Source organism: Bombyx mandarina, chromosome 05, assembly GCF_030267445.1.
Source record: "Bombyx mandarina strain Sakado chromosome 05, ASM3026744v2".
Taxonomy (NCBI): Eukaryota; Metazoa; Arthropoda; class Insecta; order Lepidoptera; family Bombycidae; genus Bombyx; species Bombyx mandarina.
The window spans coordinates 6,655,597-6,674,343 of NC_143212.1; the positions used below are offsets into that span (position 1 = coordinate 6,655,597).

The 18,747-nt window shown below is 35.3% G+C and overlaps 2 protein-coding genes across 12 annotated transcripts in view; one reads left to right on the forward strand and one right to left on the reverse strand.

Moving 5' to 3' along the window:
- Lpin (phosphatidate phosphatase LPIN) overlaps positions 1-10,668 on the forward strand; it is a 33,188-nt gene extending 22,520 nt beyond the window's left edge. For 7 of the 11 annotated variants that reach the window (XM_028179225.2, XM_089727622.1, XM_089727623.1 and 4 more), the window contains 8 exons: positions 687-820; positions 1,942-2,171; positions 2,365-2,486; positions 3,555-3,703; positions 4,562-4,700; positions 5,801-6,016; positions 6,810-6,913; positions 8,640-10,668. In XM_028179225.2, the coding sequence (XP_028035026.2) occupies positions 687-820; positions 1,942-2,171; positions 2,365-2,486; positions 3,555-3,703; positions 4,562-4,700; positions 5,801-6,016; positions 6,810-6,913; positions 8,640-8,787 (1,242 nt within the window). In that variant the 3' untranslated portion in view covers positions 8,788-10,668. Of the gene's footprint in view, positions 1-686; positions 821-1,941; positions 2,172-2,364; positions 2,487-3,554; positions 3,704-4,561; positions 4,701-5,800; positions 6,017-6,809; positions 6,914-7,236; positions 7,379-8,639 lie in introns of all 11 variants that reach the window. The other 4 variants (XR_016323130.1, XR_016323132.1, XR_003624836.2 and 1 more) reach the window with 1 other exon arrangement.
- A 2,181-nt stretch (positions 10,669-12,849) lies between these two features.
- RpLP0-like (ribosomal protein LP0-like) lies at positions 12,850-16,549 on the reverse strand. Its single transcript, XM_028179256.2, has 4 exons — positions 16,361-16,549; positions 15,281-15,525; positions 14,679-14,927; positions 12,850-13,097 (listed from the first exon to the last, which is right to left on the reverse strand). Exons 1-4 carry the CDS (start codon positions 16,386-16,388, stop codon positions 12,885-12,887), a joined length of 735 nt encoding a protein of 244 aa, XP_028035057.2. The 5' UTR covers positions 16,389-16,549; the 3' UTR covers positions 12,850-12,884.
- Positions 16,550-18,747: the final 2,198 nt, after the last annotated feature.

The following is an 18,747-nucleotide window of genomic DNA, read 5'->3' on the forward strand; positions in this document are numbered from 1 at the left end:
GAAAAAATAAGTCCATAGAGACACAAACACATAAAAATGTATAAGAATCAGCCGGCGAGAGAATACGATAGAACACATTAGACGTTCTCAGTGTAGTGTTTTTTTTAATACAGCGCCATCTATGAGATTTTTTAATAGTAACGTGTGTATGAAATCTCTTGTAGTGAATTTTAATTTAGGATTGTACGTGAAATTAAAATATCAATTCACAGAGGGTGCTATCTGATACTATAAAAGATAATTTACAATTATTTACTAATGACAACATTTTACATATACTTAGAAATTTAGGATAATTGTATTTTAATTTTTGAAGATTTCCCTTCTAACACGTGTGAATTGCACACATGTTTTTTTTATAAACCCATTATGACCCATTTTGAACTTTTGCATTTGAAAGGCACGTATCATTTTATTGCTTTTGCACATTTGACTTCATGGCATTTTCTTACCAATTAATCTACGGTTATTATACTATTTTTTTATATCGTTTTATTTTTTTGAGTAATTCTTGTCGTATACCGTTATCTACCCGCTATGGTACAAAAAGGTACCAGTAAGTGTTGGTATGATCAGTGTTAAGGCTGTGTATTTTTATTCGTTCGCATTCGATCATGACTTAGTGCGAAAGATATATCACGTTTATTTCGAGGCACGTATAGCATCTACGTGTTAATTGTCGGCAGCGCGTCTTGGAGTCGCTGGAGAAGGGTTCGGAGAAGGAAGAGGCGGACGCGGCGAGCTCGCACCGCGGAGACAGCGGCAGCAAGCCCCGCGCCTACTCCTGGTGGAGCTGGAGGCGGACGTCCGAGGCTAAGCAGTTAGTTTACATTTACACAATTACAGGCTTCTACTATTTTATGTTAGTGTGAACTAGCGGCAATTTCTATATAGCATGTTCATCTATCTATATAGTATATATAAATAAAATTAGAGTGTCTGTTTGTAATATTGAAATAGCCTCTTTTTACTGCATGCATTATATACATACGGTACATACACCAAAGTTATTTTTCAATATTTTTGTCTGTCTGTCTGTTTGTTCCGGCTAATCTCTGGATCGGTTGGACCAATTTTGACGGGAGTTTCACTGATAGGTAGCTGATGATATAAGGAGTAACCTTTTAAACTAACTTTGTTATACTAGCTTCGCCCCGCGGCTTCACTCGCGATACGACAATAACCGTGGGTAACATCGCGGGATTCAGCTATCAATAATAAAATTTAATGTTTCCGAAGCGAAGCGAGGGCGGGTCGCTAGTCTATATATATAAAAGAAAGTCGTGTTAGTTACTGAAGTGTTAGTGAGTTATTTGATTATGTGATTATGTGAGTTATTTGGCTGAAAATTGGTAGGGAGGTAGCTTAGAACCAGGAGAAGGACATAAGATACGTTTTATTTATTACGTTCCCGTGGGACGTGACATAAAACGTGGTATAAAAACGCAACTGATATGGAATAACTAAACGCAAGTGACAGCTAAACGTAATGTAGTCAACTATTCTATGGTTAGTTATAGTATAATTTTGAAGTTGACCGGTTGATGTGTTTGTTTCGAGTGAAGAAGAACAAGAATATAATAATAATAACAACTAAAATGCATAGCCAATCAAAAGTCTGCTCAATTATTGTGTCTAAAGCGGAACAAAGTTCGCCGGGCTAGCTAGTTTTCATATAAATTAGATTTTAATGTATCAAATTAATATTTTACACTGTTTAATAGATTAATAAGGTGTCTCGTTGAATATTCAAATTGCAATCTGGAACATTGTTGCCTTAAAGTTTCACGCCATAATTTAAGCTAACTTTTTTTTTTATGGACGAGCTCACAGCACAAGTGGTTACTGGAGCCCATAGACATCTACAACATAAATGTGCCACCCACCTTGAGATATAAGTTCTATGGTCTCGAGTTTAGTTACAGTTAATTTATTTTTCAGTGCCGAAAAGACCTCTCTATCGGACGACATTCCAACAAAGTCGAGTCCACCACAATCCGAAGCCGTAGACACTGTTGCACTACAAGAGACGCCTGCGGAAGAATCGACTGTGGAAACAATCGAAGAGACACAAAACATTGTAAACGTTGATGACGTGTTCGAATCTCAGCCCGTCGAAGTGGAGGAAAACATACTTACGATGTCAGAAAACGCTGTCCACCAAGAACAAGGTTCGATTTGTAGTTTACACTTAAACCTAAAATTGGAAGATTGAAATATTAGCAGCACAGTATCGATGTGTTAAACAGGTGTTCCTATTTAAACAGTTAAATAATTAGTAACTAATATTTTTTCCTTGTAGAACAAGTGATAATAATAATTAAATACTAAATATATAAATTGTCTTTTCCTTTGTTTATGCAGCAATGGATCACCAAGACCAGAGTTCATCGGATTCGGAACAAGAGCAGCAGTTGCCCAGGTCGTCGAGGGCGCGCCGCCACTCGACCTTCCGAAAGACCCTTCGTTTGTCATCAGAACAGATTGTATGTTTTATTTTACTATATTTTGTATTCACTTTTTTTGTTTATTGCTAGATGGGTTGACGAGCTCGCAGCCCACCTGGTGTTAAGTGGTTATCGGAGCCCATAGACATCTACAACGTAAATGCGCCGCCCACCTTGAGATATAAGTTCTAAGATCTCAGTATAGTTACAACGGCTGCCGTACCCTTCAGACCGATACACATTACTGCTTCACGGCAGAAATAGGTACGGCGGTGTTACCTAACCGCGCGGACTCACAAGAGGTCCTACCACCAGTCTTCGCTCTCTTGTACTTCTATGCGGGTATAGATAGTCGTAACTGATTCTTAAACTATGTATCTTCCTAAGTGATTGAATTAGGACTTGATATTTTCATTTCATATCATTGCGAGAAAACATGCTAAAAGGAGAACAGGAATACTTTTTCGTATGTTTTAAACGTGTAATGAATTTTAATTGTGATTTTACTGAAGTAGTAATAAATAAGTTGTGGTTATTAAGTCTTTAGAGGTCGCGTTGTGTTGCAATCATTACCTACTTACCCGCCTTATAGTACACTCGTGGCACTTCATTCTGTGTATCAGTACGGAGGCGGAACCAGAAAATCAGAACATAATTTATTGCAATATTGGAATATTTGTTGCAATATAGTGTAGTCGGTGGGTGTCCAAATACAAATAAGTACATACAGTACAGTATAGTAAAAACATCCAAAAAGCTAATTGCCTATAAAAAGGCAGACTATGTATGTGACTAAATTATTGTTTATATCCAGGATGACAAAGTTTGAGAATTTAATTTTACTAAACAAAACTAATGTTAGGTAATGAAATACAAATGAAAAAACATTTGTGGACATATTGCTAAGGTAAAATGATAGAAATGTTTCAAACAGAAAACTTAACTTTATTGTTGTTTAAGGCGACAAACTATACTAATACCCATGATTTGGATTTACATTCGTACAATATAATTAATACTTTTCGATTCTATTTTGAAAATGGCTTATAGCTGAATAGTAAAAAAAAATACTGTCATCAAAAATGAAAGAGTGCGTTTCGTTGACAGAGAAACTTGAACCTCCGCGAGGGCATGAACGAGATGGTGTTCAGCGTGACCACGGCGTACCAGGGCACCACGCGCTGCAAGTGCAACGTGTTCCGCTGGCGCTACGACGACAAGGTCGTCATCTCCGACATCGACGGAACCATCACCAAGTAACTACATTACACGCTTTACTGCGCTACCAGCATCAATGGCAATCTGTAACCACTAGCTCACGGCTCAACTCGAACTAGTTCAAAGGCAAACAATAATACTTCATTATGCGAAGACACTGAACAGGTTCCCGGCCAACTATAATGGAACATAAAACGATATGTAAACTAAGCTATTTTATTCTGTATTGACGTAAACACAAAGAGAAAAAGTACATCTAAACGGGTCACCGTTCTCGTCGAACCCGTTGCTTGCGATGAAGGGTTTGGCGAGTTAACTAACCCACAGATACAGCCCACTGAGTTTCTCGCCGGATCTTCTCAGTGGGTCGCGTTTCCGATTCGGTGGTAGATTCTGGGAAGCACGGTTATTTCTAGGGTTGGTGTTAGCAACGTCGTCAGGTTTGAGCCCCGTGAGCTCACCCTTCTAGTTAGGGTTACGTTAAAATAGACTCTCAAGGCTATCAGCATAGGTAGGGAAAAATAAATAGTAAATAATAATACATCTAAATCTGGAATATCAAATATATTGAATCCGATCGAGATCACAACCTTTTTTTTTTTAACGCTGGGGAATCCATTTACGAATGAATACCCGGGCCGGGGGGGAATTACGGGATTACAACCTGGTCATCATGGTGTAGAATCCAGTAGGTCACAAATCACTTAACTAACGTGACATTTATTTATTAACTATATACTGAAGTAAACCGACCTAAGTGTTTGATGGAAATCACAAAACATTGGAACGGTGCCTATTACGAACCGAAAAACGATTGCAAGTTTCATTCTATTCTGAATTTATTGACACGTTTTGCTCTCTTTCACTTGAAAGTCTGACCAGTTCTTTTTGCACAGATCGGACGTACTGGGCCATATATTCCCAATGGTCGGCAAAGATTGGGCCCAGTCTGGGGTCGCCCAACTATTCACGAAGATAAAGAACAACGGATATCAACTGCTCTATCTGTCGGCCAGGGCCATCGGACAAGCCAAAGTAAGAATATTACATTTTTAGACATTATATAGCAACATCGAAACTGTAGTATTAAAGTGATTTAGTATTCAAAAAGGGAAATGAGATTAAATTACCGGAACAAACAAAAAATCATGATAGTTTTGTCCTCGAATTCCAACCACACGATACATTCGACGAATCGATGAGTAGGCACAGCGAATCACTTCGGTCAGTTTGTTTTTCAAACATATCGCATTAAAAATGACAATATTTAAGATTAAATAATATTAAAGTTATAATGGGAGACGCGGAATGGTTTTTAACACGTCTTTATTAGTTTAACTTGTACCAATCTATCCGTGTCATGGAATCTTACATTGTTATTTTGAAAATATTTCGTTTAATTTGAATATCGACATACATATCAAGGACTGATGAAAATAAAACATTTGTATTAATTCGTTTTACTATCCAGGGTAAGTAAGACTAAATATCAAATTCGGTGTCACCAAAATCATCAAAAGGGAAATTTTAATTTTCATTAGGATTGCTATTAAAGCGTGTTTTCTTAGTTACGATGTAAGTTTACGTAATATTAAATTATAAACTTCGGTAGTCGGTTCCTCGAAAAACACTAGTATAAATAGATAATACTAGCTGTACCCGTCCGCTTCGCTGGGCATTTAAAATTCACATTATTATTTCTTACCCCCCACAAAGATTCTCATCATTAACGCCCCCGCAACTGGTGTAGGGAGTTCAACACTCATATAAATATTAGCCTATCAATTAAGTACATGTATTTTCTACATGGATACCAAGTTTCAAGTTAATCGGATGCATGGTCCAGTAGTTATAACGGAACATCCGTAAAAACCACTGTAGATTTATATCACTACATAGTATAAACAAAGCCGCTTTCTCTGTCCCTATGTATGCTTAAATCTTTAAAACTATGCAACGGATTTTGATGCGGTTTTTTAATAGATAAGAGTGATTGAAGAGGAAGATTTATATGTATAATAACATCCATTAAATAGTGGAGAAATTAATAATAAATTACAGTTTCCGAAGCGAAGCGAGGGCGGGTCGCTAGTATTAGTATAGATGTGTAAGTTTTAATTGAACGTGCCAAACAGGTGACTCGGGAATATCTGCGCTCAATCAGACAAGGCGAGGTGTGTCTACCGGACGGGCCGCTGCTGCTGAACCCTACATCGTTGCTTCGCGCCTTCCATCGAGAGGTCATCGAGAAGAAACCAGAAGAATTCAAAATTCAGTGCCTCGCCGATATCAAGGCGCTGTTCCCTCAAGGGTCTAATCCATTTTACGCTGGCTATGGGAATAGAGTGAATGTAAGTTATTGTACATTTAAAGGAAATCATTACGAACTGTATAACATAAATGAGGTCGTCAGCGCAAAAGTGGCCTAATATAGTTATTATGGAGCAATGAGGTTTAAGTTTTCATGAATTTAATTTGAGTAGGCAAAAAAAAAATACGCGCATAAATAATGTTTACAAACCCATCTGTTATATATGGGTGAAATTATGGATAGGCCGGTTTTGCATCAAAATTTATAATATTTTCTATAAATTGCAATATATGTATATGCATGATTGTGGAAAATGGAAATGGTTAGGCCACTATTGCGCTGACGGTCTGAAATATAGACATCCAGCTCATGATACATCATGTTAGATAGTTACTGAGACGTTTGGCTTGGACACCGGGAAGTGAACCCCACGACCAGCTGAAGATGAAGTCGAAGACTTCGTTGCATTTGAATATCAACTATTTAAAATATAAATAATACCGTGAAATACATAAACACACTATGAAAAAAATTAAAATATTTTTCGATTTTGCTTTTTGTGTTTATGTGGAATATCATGAGCGTACGTTTTCGGCAACAGTTCCTTTACGCCGGTATAAAAGATAAAATCCACATCCAACGGCTATAAGTCAACAACGAATCTGTTAATACTCCTCCTAAGACGAAAAATCGAAATATGTTTGTTTATTTCGTGCGTTATCCCATTGCTGCTGGCTTGTGACGTAGTATCGTGAATATACAGTAAAATAAATATACAAACTGTAGTTATGTTGCTAATTAATAATGTATATTGTTATTTGATTATATTTCAGGACGTGTGTGCATATCAAGCTGTCGGTATTCCGATTGTAAGAATTTTCACCATAAACTATAAGGGCGAATTAAAACATGAACTAACACAGACATTCCAGTCCACGTGAGTTATCAAATGAAATGTTATTATTAATTTACATTTGTACAAACTTCGTTACAAGCTTGAGTTTGCGTCACGAGCTGTGTGCTTAGCGCGAGTTTTTTAACGTTCTCGATAGTGTAAAAGTTAGCTCATATTTGGGAATTCAGCTCATAATGGGATCGTTTGCGTACGTTTGCCGCTAGGGGCGCTGTTTCAACTGCATACAAAATTGAGTTAACTTTTACGCTATCGAGAAGGTTAAAAAACTCGCACTAAGCACACTGGAGCCGGTATTTGTCAATAACACTGTATCCGCACATCGTAATGAGTGTATTTTTTTTCAGTTACCACGTGCAAAGTGACATGGTCGATGATTTGTTCCCACCTCTGAAACGCGATAAAAATTCTAGAATCATACGAGAAATTTAGGGTTTAATTTAAAATTAAATTTTGCGAAAGAAATTAAGCGGACAGGCAATTGCGCCGGTAAGAAACAGGCGGCATGGTATTTTGTAAGGCTTGGTGACGTCAAAGCGAATCCTCATCAACCAAACAATAACATTCTGCTATTAAAACTGAAAAATTGGCTAAAACTGCATTATAATATCTAATACCTAAAGTCATCGACATGTCATTGTGTTATAAATGTGCTTCTTCATGTCAAAATTGTAAACCTGTAGCCTCTTGGTGTTGGTTTGATAAATAATTATAAAAACAAAATAGTTTGAAATATTGTTAATATATGTGTTCACCTTTAACCCGCCATTAATAAATATGGTGTAAGTACGAATATACACCATGCTTTAACTTTTTTACATTTACAGACATTTTTAAAACAAGTCAAAATATACCGACAATTATTTTCACTATCTATTTTCTGTAATGATTTAAGTTGAGTTGTCATTGTTATTTAAAAATCCCACTACTAATCAAGAAACAGATAAATTTCCGAAATGAAATGTAAATATTTTTTCATATTACCCTCTAACTTTTTTTCTATATCGATTTGATTCACCACCACCCTGTTGACAAAATTACATCCTGTGTAAAAAAAATAACTATTAGACTCCTTAAATTATCAATTCTATTATTAATTATATTATTCCTAAAATGGTATTATTATATACCATTTTGAAATGTAGCTAAAATTTATTTAAAACTAGCTGACCCGGCAGTAGTGTTCGTAGTGCCTTAATCGATAAATAAAAGACCTAAACTTTTGTATAAAATAAACTTAAAACAAACAAAAGAAATCAGTCCAACGGAGGGGACACATCAAAGGAAAAACAAAATTATTATTTTTATTTAATTCCGAGCATTTTCATATTTATCTACCTTTTAAATCTTCTCTGGGCTTCCACAAATAATTCGAGACCAAAATTAGTGAAATCGGTCCAGCCGTTCTCGAGTTTTAGCGAGACTAACGAACAGCAATTAATTTTTATATATCGACGCTTGAAAGGCAAACGTGACTAAGCGACAATGCGTGAACTTTACAGTAGACTAATTTAAAGATGAAATACCTGAAAAAAAAACTATTTTAACGAATCTAGCTCTAGGATTGAAATGATTTTAATAGACCTAGAAATATATTTTTTTTGCGTATCGAATATGATTATTGCCTATCATTTATGTACAAAGCAGTTATTGTTGCTTAGTGACGTTTGCCTTTCAAGCGTCGATATATAGATTAAATCCAAGTGAGGTACAATTGGTGAGGTTGATTAATCAATGTTTCCTTTTATAGGTACTCCCATATGTCAGTGCTGGTGGACCAGGTGTTTCCGCCGGCGCAGTGCGAGCCCAGCGACGAGTTCTCGCAGACGGTGTACTGGCGCGACCCGCTGCCCGCCGTCGACCTGCCACCGATCGTCCCACCGCAGCCCAAACATTAACATTAACCTTCCCTATGCACACTGGCTACTTCGTCTTATCGCATTAAAACTGTACAATTTCCAAAAATATTCGAACTTCAGTTAATATGCGTAATCATTAGGTATCACCACCAGTATTTTTCTCATAAATACTGTCGAAAGAGCATAGTTTAGTTTTATTTTTTTTGTTTTTTTTAGTTTGCCTATATTTCGACTACTATCAACAAAATTAATACATAATTTTATCTTACTTTAAAAGACAGATAATGTAACTGGTAAAAACTAAAAAATAAATGTTGCGAAGATGATTAATATTAAAAATATCATATGTTAATAAACCTTTAAAACACTCTCCTGTAAAATTTAGTAAGTTTTGGGATTATACAGTTTTAATGCGAGAAGACGACTTGTTCAGTTACTTTATAATTCGTCTCAATCTGGTATTTGACTTTATTAAAACGTAATTCGCTCTGAAAATGTACCTGAACGTTAATAAGTGTAAAAATCACAGTAACTTGAAAGAAAAAAAAGTTATTTACGCGATCCCTGGATTAATTTTTTTTGTTAACAAGTCAATTTTTATAATGACATTTTATTATGTTATCAGTGAACGGACTTGTTTGCTTTTAAAGTTTTAGTTCTTGTACTGGCCTCATTGGCATAATGGGTCATGTAATGTGTGATCATTTTGACAGTTAAGTTTGTCTACAGATTTTTATAGAGATAATTTATAAAATCTACGTTTCAGTACACGAAAACGTTGAGATGTAACTTTTCATAACACAGTCAAATACCCTATTAGAGAATTTGTTCAGTGGTGGAACTTACTATAACCGTGGCGATGTAAATCTAAACCAATGATTGATTTGAGACACAATCTTAACAAATAAGTCCGTACTATATTTTAGTTTGTGCCATAATATTGAAAGTGGCCGTTTTGTTAACACGACACGAAACACCAAAGCTGAACATCGATGATTAGATGAATACAAAGATCTGCATTGAACAGATATTTAAATAGAAAGTAGTGTAGATGTAGAAAACCCCGAAAGAAATTTAGCTTTTTAGTTTTATGTTTTTATTGTATAATTATTTTTATCATATCGAGGAGTTAAAGTCTATTTATTTAAGCGATATTTCGCTTAATACGCGACATTTATCTTTGTAATTAAAGGTGCGTTTTATTTGGCAGTAACATTAAGAGTTCGATGTTTTCAATTAAACCTCAATTAAGTTTACTCCATTCAAATAAGTGAATAAGATATTTTATTATGATATTTTTCTCAAATTTAAACATTTAAATGGCCCTCCTGTAAAGTTGCAAAAATGTCGCTTAAACCAAATAGCCTTTTACATCCCGATATAGTAATTTGCGGCTCGACAAAGGGCTCATTGCTATTGATACGAATTCGATTCTTATTGATTAAATAATTTAGCATATCTTTATTTGAGTAATGCATGAATTTTAAACAGATTTTAAGTATTGTTGCAGAAATTTAAGCAATGACATTAAATATAATTGTTAGATTAATGTTTTTTTACGGAACTAAGTCGTCAGGCTGTTTTTAGTTTTGCCGATTGAGTGAGCTGTGATGTTGTCGACTGATGAAACAATGCTTTATTTTTATACTGTGATTACCTACTTGTATGTATGTGCTAAGTTATGTTAAATACACATCCAAAATGGTGAATCAGAGGGGAAGCTTCTGTTTCAGGATATTTTAATTTGTATGTACCTATTTTAAGATTATTTTAGACATTATAATTAGTTTTTTATTTCTTTGTAATATATTATTTAGCAAAGTGTAAGTTGCGGGGTTTACGTAAGTAGATTACTTATATTTTGATAATTTATTGTTTTATTTTTCCTGTGATTTGTTGCAATAAATATCTTCGGGAGTATGACGATTTTTATTATAATTATGACGAAATCGCCTTTATTGATAATACGAATTTTACTGATTCTTATATTTAATATTAGCTTTTGAAGACCAGCCAATAGGAAGTATTTTCATCTCATTATTCCTTAGCCTCCATCCATGTTCGTTCCGTAATCCATTCGTATTGATCGCAGAACATAATTCTTTCCTTAATAAATATTTAAAATTTTATATAAAAATATGAAGATAATAATTTTGCAAGCGCGAAAGGTCTGCTAAGTGGCTTAAGCATCGGATGAGCAGCAAGAGAAGAGAAGGGGCACCGGGTGTTTAAGCTCTCTACTAAACACGACGAGCGTGACGAGCCACGACTAATGCAAATAGTAACACAAAGAAAGAACGGCCTACGTAGTGATATGCAGTGGCGTAGCTAGGTAACCAAGGGCCCTGGGGCAAATTAAAAAATGGGGCCCCACTGCTATGTAAGCTGATTAGTTTTTATCAAATAAAAATATGAAATACTTTAAAAATACTAAGCTACTTAAGCTCTTTTTTGTGCATTGCAGGGGAGGTAATAAAAATATTAAACAGTACCAACATAAATTACAATTAATACTTGGTGTAGGTTTGGCTAATAAAACGAAATAGAGAAGATTCAAGGGTTTATTATATAAAGGTCAGGCCTTTTTTTTTTTCGGGCTGGGAGCAGAACCTGCAAGGTCCTCGCGCCTAGGGTGCGCGCGGGGTATGTGGGACTGGTCCGCGACTGCGAAACCGCGGGTCCAACACTACACTACACTACAACCAGAAGGCGCAGCTCACCACAAGGACGCCCGGCCGACGGAGCCTTCGAGGCTTAACTCGAATGCACAATAAAACGCACATCGTAGAATAATAAAACGCACATATCACTATCCGTCAAATTGACAACACTGCCAACCTACAGAAAGAATTTAGGGGAATTCCCTAGGCATAATTTTTGAATTTCTCTCAACTGAGTTGTCATGATTAAAGTGGGATTGCAACCTGTCATCGTTAATTTAAAATAGGAGAAATTTCCAAAAGTTCAGTTCGATCGAGATTTCTGGTAAGGATTCGAGGGCCCCGGGGTAATGCCCCGCCTGACCCCTGGGTAGCTATGCCACTGGTGATATGTCCGCTGCACTCCTATTGGGTCATCCAACTATAGTTTTTCAGATCAACGCGTATTCATTAACATCTTCACGATGAAAAAATAGCAGTGAAATAAAGTCAAACCCGCAATAAATTGTTGCTACGAGCTAGCTTTTAAGATATAATTATGGACAGTATTAAATTAAACACTTACTTACACTTACTTTCCATGTTATCGCGTTCGTTTGTGCTTATAAGCTCCCACGGTTCTAGAACGATCAAACCCTTTAAAATTTAAAATTGCTTTTTATAGTAAGGGCTTCGATTATCATTTGTAGTTCGCGTGGGCTCCATTGGATGGCGTTCGTCAGTTTTGGTTGCGCTATTTGTTAGTGGGCTCAATGAATTTGGACCCCCTTTTTTGGATTTTTGGATTTTTAATTATTTCTTCGTCGTTTATTCGTTAATGTTCGAATGTAAAAATTGTTTGTTCGTCTTTTATTTATTTATAATTAATTAAACAAATGATCACCCTATCATCTATATATTTTATTATTTTATATTCTATATATGTATGTAATTGATATAAAATTTTAATATATAAGAATAAATAGCAATGCTATTTTAATCTAAAAATTTACTAAGGATATCTTTATAACCATGAGCATGAGGGATCTGCAGGTTGATGATGGTGCAGGGGGTAGTCCCTCGCAAAATTGATGGACCCTAATGTAAATTTTAACCCTATTTTTACTAATTAGTGCTATTCTAACCTCAAAACATTAACCATGAATATCGCCGTAACCATAGGGTTTCGCGGGATGGGGATGGTGCAGAGGGTAAACCCCTTACTCTCTCCCTTACCCACTCCCACCCCGACCCAAAAATCGACGGACCATAAAGGATAGTTTACTGTTTAACCCTGTACAAGTTAGTGACTGGCTGGTGTGCCAGAGTGTTCCAGCTTCTCTCAAGATTTTTATTATGTAAGCAAAACCTACACTTGAGTTTAATATGAAGTATTGGTAATTGGCAAGTAATTTCGCAGTATTATGTGCAAATCATTCGACGTTAGTAAAAAAAAACGTAATGCTTAACATAATTTATTGTGATTAAATAAAATAGCTATGTCTCTTCCATTATTTCGTCTACAAGTACATTTTCTTGATCATCATTCTCTGCCTCTTCTTCATCACTTGGAGAATCATTGTCTATATGGATACCTTTACCTTTTGTCCAGTGACATTTAATCACTAACTTAAAATCTGCCATTTCTATGCCTATCAATTTTAATATACTTGCTTGTTCCGGGGTCAGTGGAGCACCTTTCTTGCAAACCTAAAAAATCAAAACGAATTTGCCATTATTACCTACACCACAGTAATTAAAACTTCAGCCTACTTTATGTTTCGATAATGTCAAGACTTCGAGGCATCAAGTAACACATAACTAATTACAACATTTTGAATTACAGTAAAATGTGCTTGCTGCTGTACAACATATAATGTTTGTATTTTGGTAATTCTTATGGATTTTAGAGTTGTCCGAGCCGAAAGAGTTACAACCCTAGTGTGGATACTGTACGATAATCGGAAACGCTCGTCACAATGGCTGAGCCCTGGAGACCCAGCCAAATCCTGCCCTAAACGGAAATTGAATCACAAAAAGTCACTTGTGAGTGTTTGGTGGACTAGCACCGGTTTCGTTTACTACAGCTTTTTAAAATCTGGCCAAACGATTACACACACGACACATTCCTTAAGAACCACGGGGTCTGACGGCTATCTTTGCAAAAACGGGATTGAATGACTTGAAAGGGTTTCAAATTAGTGCGGGCCGCGTGAGCGAATACTACACTTGTATTGGTCATGACCGGGCGTATGCAAGTTTTGTAGTCTCACCTTATTATAAAAGGACAATTTACTTTGCTTGCAAATCATTGGATAGTAGAGGCGTCCTAGTATGAAAGCGGCACGGTCGCGTAGCGCTTTTATATGGGGTCGGAACCATCGCTAATGGACATCAGTAATATCAGGAGAAGAGCTAATCTGCTGCCTACTGTTAAGAACTCTTCGCAAACAAGGCAAATTTTTGTAAAATTTTGATGGAGAAGCTATTTTATCACTAACACACATTGAAAATTCTATGAAAATATTTTCGAAAAACAAAAACTAAATTGATTCAGATCAGACTACCATTTCAAGGTTATTCTTTATAATTTAAAGATGTAATGTGTAATTTTTACTATCACTTAGAGATATATTAATTCATATACTCATTACATTTCATCTACGTTAATAACTCATATTAGAGATATTATTAATTCAATTAATTAACTGCTGTCAGCAGCAGTGATGAAGATGACAATAGTAATAACAGTTCTGATGGTTCAACTGAATAAATGCAATATTTTTATTAAATTATATACTTGTCTTATTTGCTCTTTAAATTTACAAAACAAAACATTATAATAGGTCTGATGATTTTTTAAATTAATATCGACGCTTGAAAGGCAAACGTGACTAAGCGACAATAACTGCTTTGTACATAAATGATAGGCAATAACCATATTCGATGTGCAAAAAAAATATATTTCTAGGTCTATTAAAATCATTTCAATCCTACAGCTACTAGCTAGATTCGTTAAAATAAATTTTGTTTTCAGGTATTTCAACTTTAAATTAGTCTACTGTAAAGTTCACGCATTGTCGCTTAGTCACGTTTGCCTTTCCAGCGTCGATATATGTTTCAAGTCTCTATTGATTCATTTAAAATAAATTATTAATATAATTTAAATTTAAATAAATAAATAAATAAATTTACTTTAATCGATGTTTTTAAGCAGGTCTCTCACTATGAACACAAATGTTACCTATTAAAATAACTCAATATTAGTGAATACGATGTGTTTCAAATTACCTGATATTCTTTTATTAGATTGATAACACCTTTTTCTAGAGATGTAGGTAAGCCCAAACGTCTTAAATGTGGCTCAATAGTGTGTGAAAAATCTGCTAGAGGACCTCTGGGTAATAAAACATCTTTTGTTGCAACGAAGCCAGCTCTTGCATATTCTGATGCTTGATAGCTTTTAAACCAGTTCAGTACATCAGGCACATCTCTATTTGTCATTAGCAATCCACACTGACCTTTTAATTTTTTTGATAACTGTAACAAAATTAACTTTATTTAAAACATTTAATGCGCTAAATGATAGAAGTTAATTATTGCTGGATGTCACAAAAATCCAATAGCTTTACTTTTAACTCTTACTGTCTTTATTAATTTTCAATATTGAAGTGCTCAAAGACATTATTTAGACAGGATGCCATTTTCTAAGACAAATGAGTCGTTTCTCTCTCAAATTATACTTATAAATTGTTCACAATTTAATAATTTATGTTCTCCAGATATAAGATGATGAAATAAGTAAGTCAAAGTCTTCTAAAATATTTTGTTGATGATATCCAGTCTTCACAATTCAGCTTTACTCAAAACTAAATTAAGCTACAGACACTCACCAGATTTAGTTGCTCTTCTATTTCATCACTTTTGGTCTTACCAAGAGCAATAGCCATTACTTTATTTTTTCCAAAAAAGAATCTGGAATCCTTCCAATCATTACGTAGGTCCTTTAATTTTGTATTTCTCATGTTATTGATGGTAAACAAAAATATGTGTTCATATTTGCTCAGTGAATTTCTTATTTCTTCTATGACTTTTTGTTTGTGTACTAAACCTTTTTTGTTGGTTTTTGTAAGTGATACTGAAATCAAATATTTAAGGTATGATATACTGATTTTTTTCACTGAAATAGTAATTATTATATTTATATGATTGTAATTCAAATGGTTAAAAATGACTTATTTGCTTAAGTACTCGCATACTTTCATTTCAAGGCAGAAAATGAAAAAGATTTTGCGAAGGCTATTATGATACTTATTATTACTTGAAACTTGGATGTTTTGTTTCATATATGCATGATACTGCATGAAAAGCTGTTTATATTTTTAATCACCTTTACAGGCTGTTCACTATCTTCTGGGAGTTTTTATAAACGAGTATAGACATTCCTAGCACACCTAACCCCTTTTTGGTGAGAATTCACGTCATCTCGGATCCTCCCGATCCACTAACGGTGCTTTTAGGTACTTCAAGCACCGGTCACCGTTCTCGTCGAACCCGTCGCTTGCGACGAAGGGCTCGACGAGTAAATTAACTCTCAGACACAGCCCACTGAGTTTCTCGCCGGATCTTCTCAGTGGGTCGCGTTTCCGATCCGGTGGTAGATTCTGCGAAGCACGGCTCTTGCTAGGGTTCGTGTTAGCAACATCGTCAGGTTGAGCCCCGTGAGCTCACCTACTAAAGTTAGGGTTACGCTGACATAGCCTCTGAAGGCTATCAGCTTAGGTAGGAGAAAAAAAAAAAAAAAAAGGTGAGAATTTTAAGGTTAGAACGATTTTTTATAGTATCGCATTCGTAAATTAAATCTACGGAATACAATCCATTTTGACGTCCAAATAATGCAATACGGTACCAAATTTAACCCTAAGTTCTGTGATTGCCACTCTGCTAAAGTATGATTTTAAAAAGTCACTTACCTTTCTTATCCCTTTTTGATTTCGGCATATTTGTTTTATTATTTTAATAAGGAAAAAGACAAAATTTACAATTTAATTAGTTCTGCTATTTCAAAAATCACGTGCACTGGATTTGTTGATTTGTTGTAAATTAATATTCGTGATCACAGTTCGTAATGATTTACAAGCATGATACGCCCTGTGACAGTGTATACTCTATGGCCTGACAGGTTGACTGACATTTTTAGAGTTGAACGATGCTGAAAATAGATCTGTAATGGTTTTAGAATTGAATATAAACTGAATCTAAAATTAGTTTAGTTCTTGTTCTTATTTTGAAGTCGTTGTGGCCTAAAGGATAAGACGTCTGGTGCATTCATATGTAGCGATGCACCGGTGTTCGAATCTCGCTGGCGGGTACCAATTTTTCTAATGAAATACGTACTCAACAAATGTTCACAATTGACTTCCACGGTGAAGGAATAACATCGTGTAATAAAAATCAAACCCGCAAAATTATAATTTGCGTAATCACTGGTGGTAGGACCTCCTGGGAGTCCGCACGGGTAGGTACCACCGCCCCGCCTATTTCCACCGTGAAGCAGTAATGCGTTTCGGTTCGAAGGGTGGGGTAGCCGTTGTAACTATACTGAGATCTTAGAACTTATATCTCGAGGTGGGTTGCGCATTTACGTCGTAAATGTCTATGGGCTCCAGTAACCACTTAACACTAGGTGGGCTATGAGTTCGTCCACCAATCTAAGCAATAAAAGAAAAAAAAACAAAATGTGTGCAATTCACACGTGGTAGAAGTGAAACCTTCCAAAATTAAAATACAATAATCCTAAACGTCTTAAGTATATGTAAAATTTTGTCATTAGTAAATAATTGTAAGGTAGCGCCCTCTGTGAATTGATATTTTAATTTCACGTATAATCCTAAATTAACAAGAGCTCTCATACACACGTTAGTATTAAAAAATCTCACAGATGGCGCTGTATTAATAAATAGTATGTATATTTCTGTCTCATTCTTTGCTGGCTTCATCCTATACATTTTTGTATTTGTGTCTCTTCTTCTTCTTCCAGTGCCTCTTCAATCCTGAAGGTTGGCCGTTAGCTTTCTATATTCGTTTTTATCTGCAGCCAGCTGGAACAGCTGTTCGACGGAGGCAATACCGGTCCACTCCCGGATATTCCGGAGCCATGATTTCTTTCTTCGCCCAGCACGTCTCTTTCCGTCCACTTTGCCCATAATTATCAGCTGGAGCAGCATGTATCGATCGTTCCTGAGCACGTGGCCGAGATACTCTATCTTGCGCTTTTGTGTCTCTTACCTGTCGTTTTTTCCGTTGCATCCGGTTTGAAATCACAACGATTCTAAAGAAGTTTTCACTTCAAAATTATCTATTTAATTTTTCTTGCTATTTTATTTATAAAATCAATTTATTTTTAATCATAATTATGCTTTGATATAATCTGCTTTAATTTGTGTAACATTCATATTTAAAATCCTCACTGGGACTTTGACTTGTCTTTATATTTAATTTGTTTACAGTATGATTAGATTAACGAAGAGGAATAGAGATATTAATTTTTTTATTACAGTTTAATGCACACATAGGTACTTAAGTATATCATATGTTGTTACATTAATTTTACTCTTTCAGTTGATTTATGATCGGACTAGAGCAATACCTAAATATTTTTGTTATTTTTTTATGTACATTTTTATACAATAATATAAAAAGATATATACATTAGAAAGTAGTATTAATACTACTTTCTCTCAACTTACTTAAGTACATTTCGAATAACTAATCTCAAAACAGCTTACCGATGGTAGAGCGTTTTGTAAAAATACACGAGTAGTTAAGGCGAACTTAAGGCGAATTTACATTACGAAATTAGTAGCATGAAATTAATTTCGTGACATTAGTTTTACCGACAGTTTCACGTGTAATTTAATATTTTCGTAATGCATGCATTAATTTCATGCATGCAAATAAGTTTCGTGCCCTGCGTGATTTTTGGGTGAAATTAGGGCCATGCAACTAATTTCATAGTGTAGACGCGATGTGAAACTAATGCCGCGAAAGGGCCTGCGCTGTGCGGACGTGTGTATTTTCAGTTCGCCCGCGCTTCGAGCGTTGAAAATGGCAAACCAACGATGTAGTACAGATTAAAATATAGATTTCATTATCGAAACACCTACAGTAAAAAATCAAAATTATCTTCACTCATTCGAAAATAGTTTTTATAGCTCTCAGGATCTTCATCTGCCAATTCAGAGACTAACTTCATTGCACCTAAATGCCTTCTTGTTAACCATCCTCGAATCTACCAACGTCTTTTTTTTTCTGGATAGCCTTTTTTAAGTTTATAGGTATATAAGCATTTCTTTAGCTA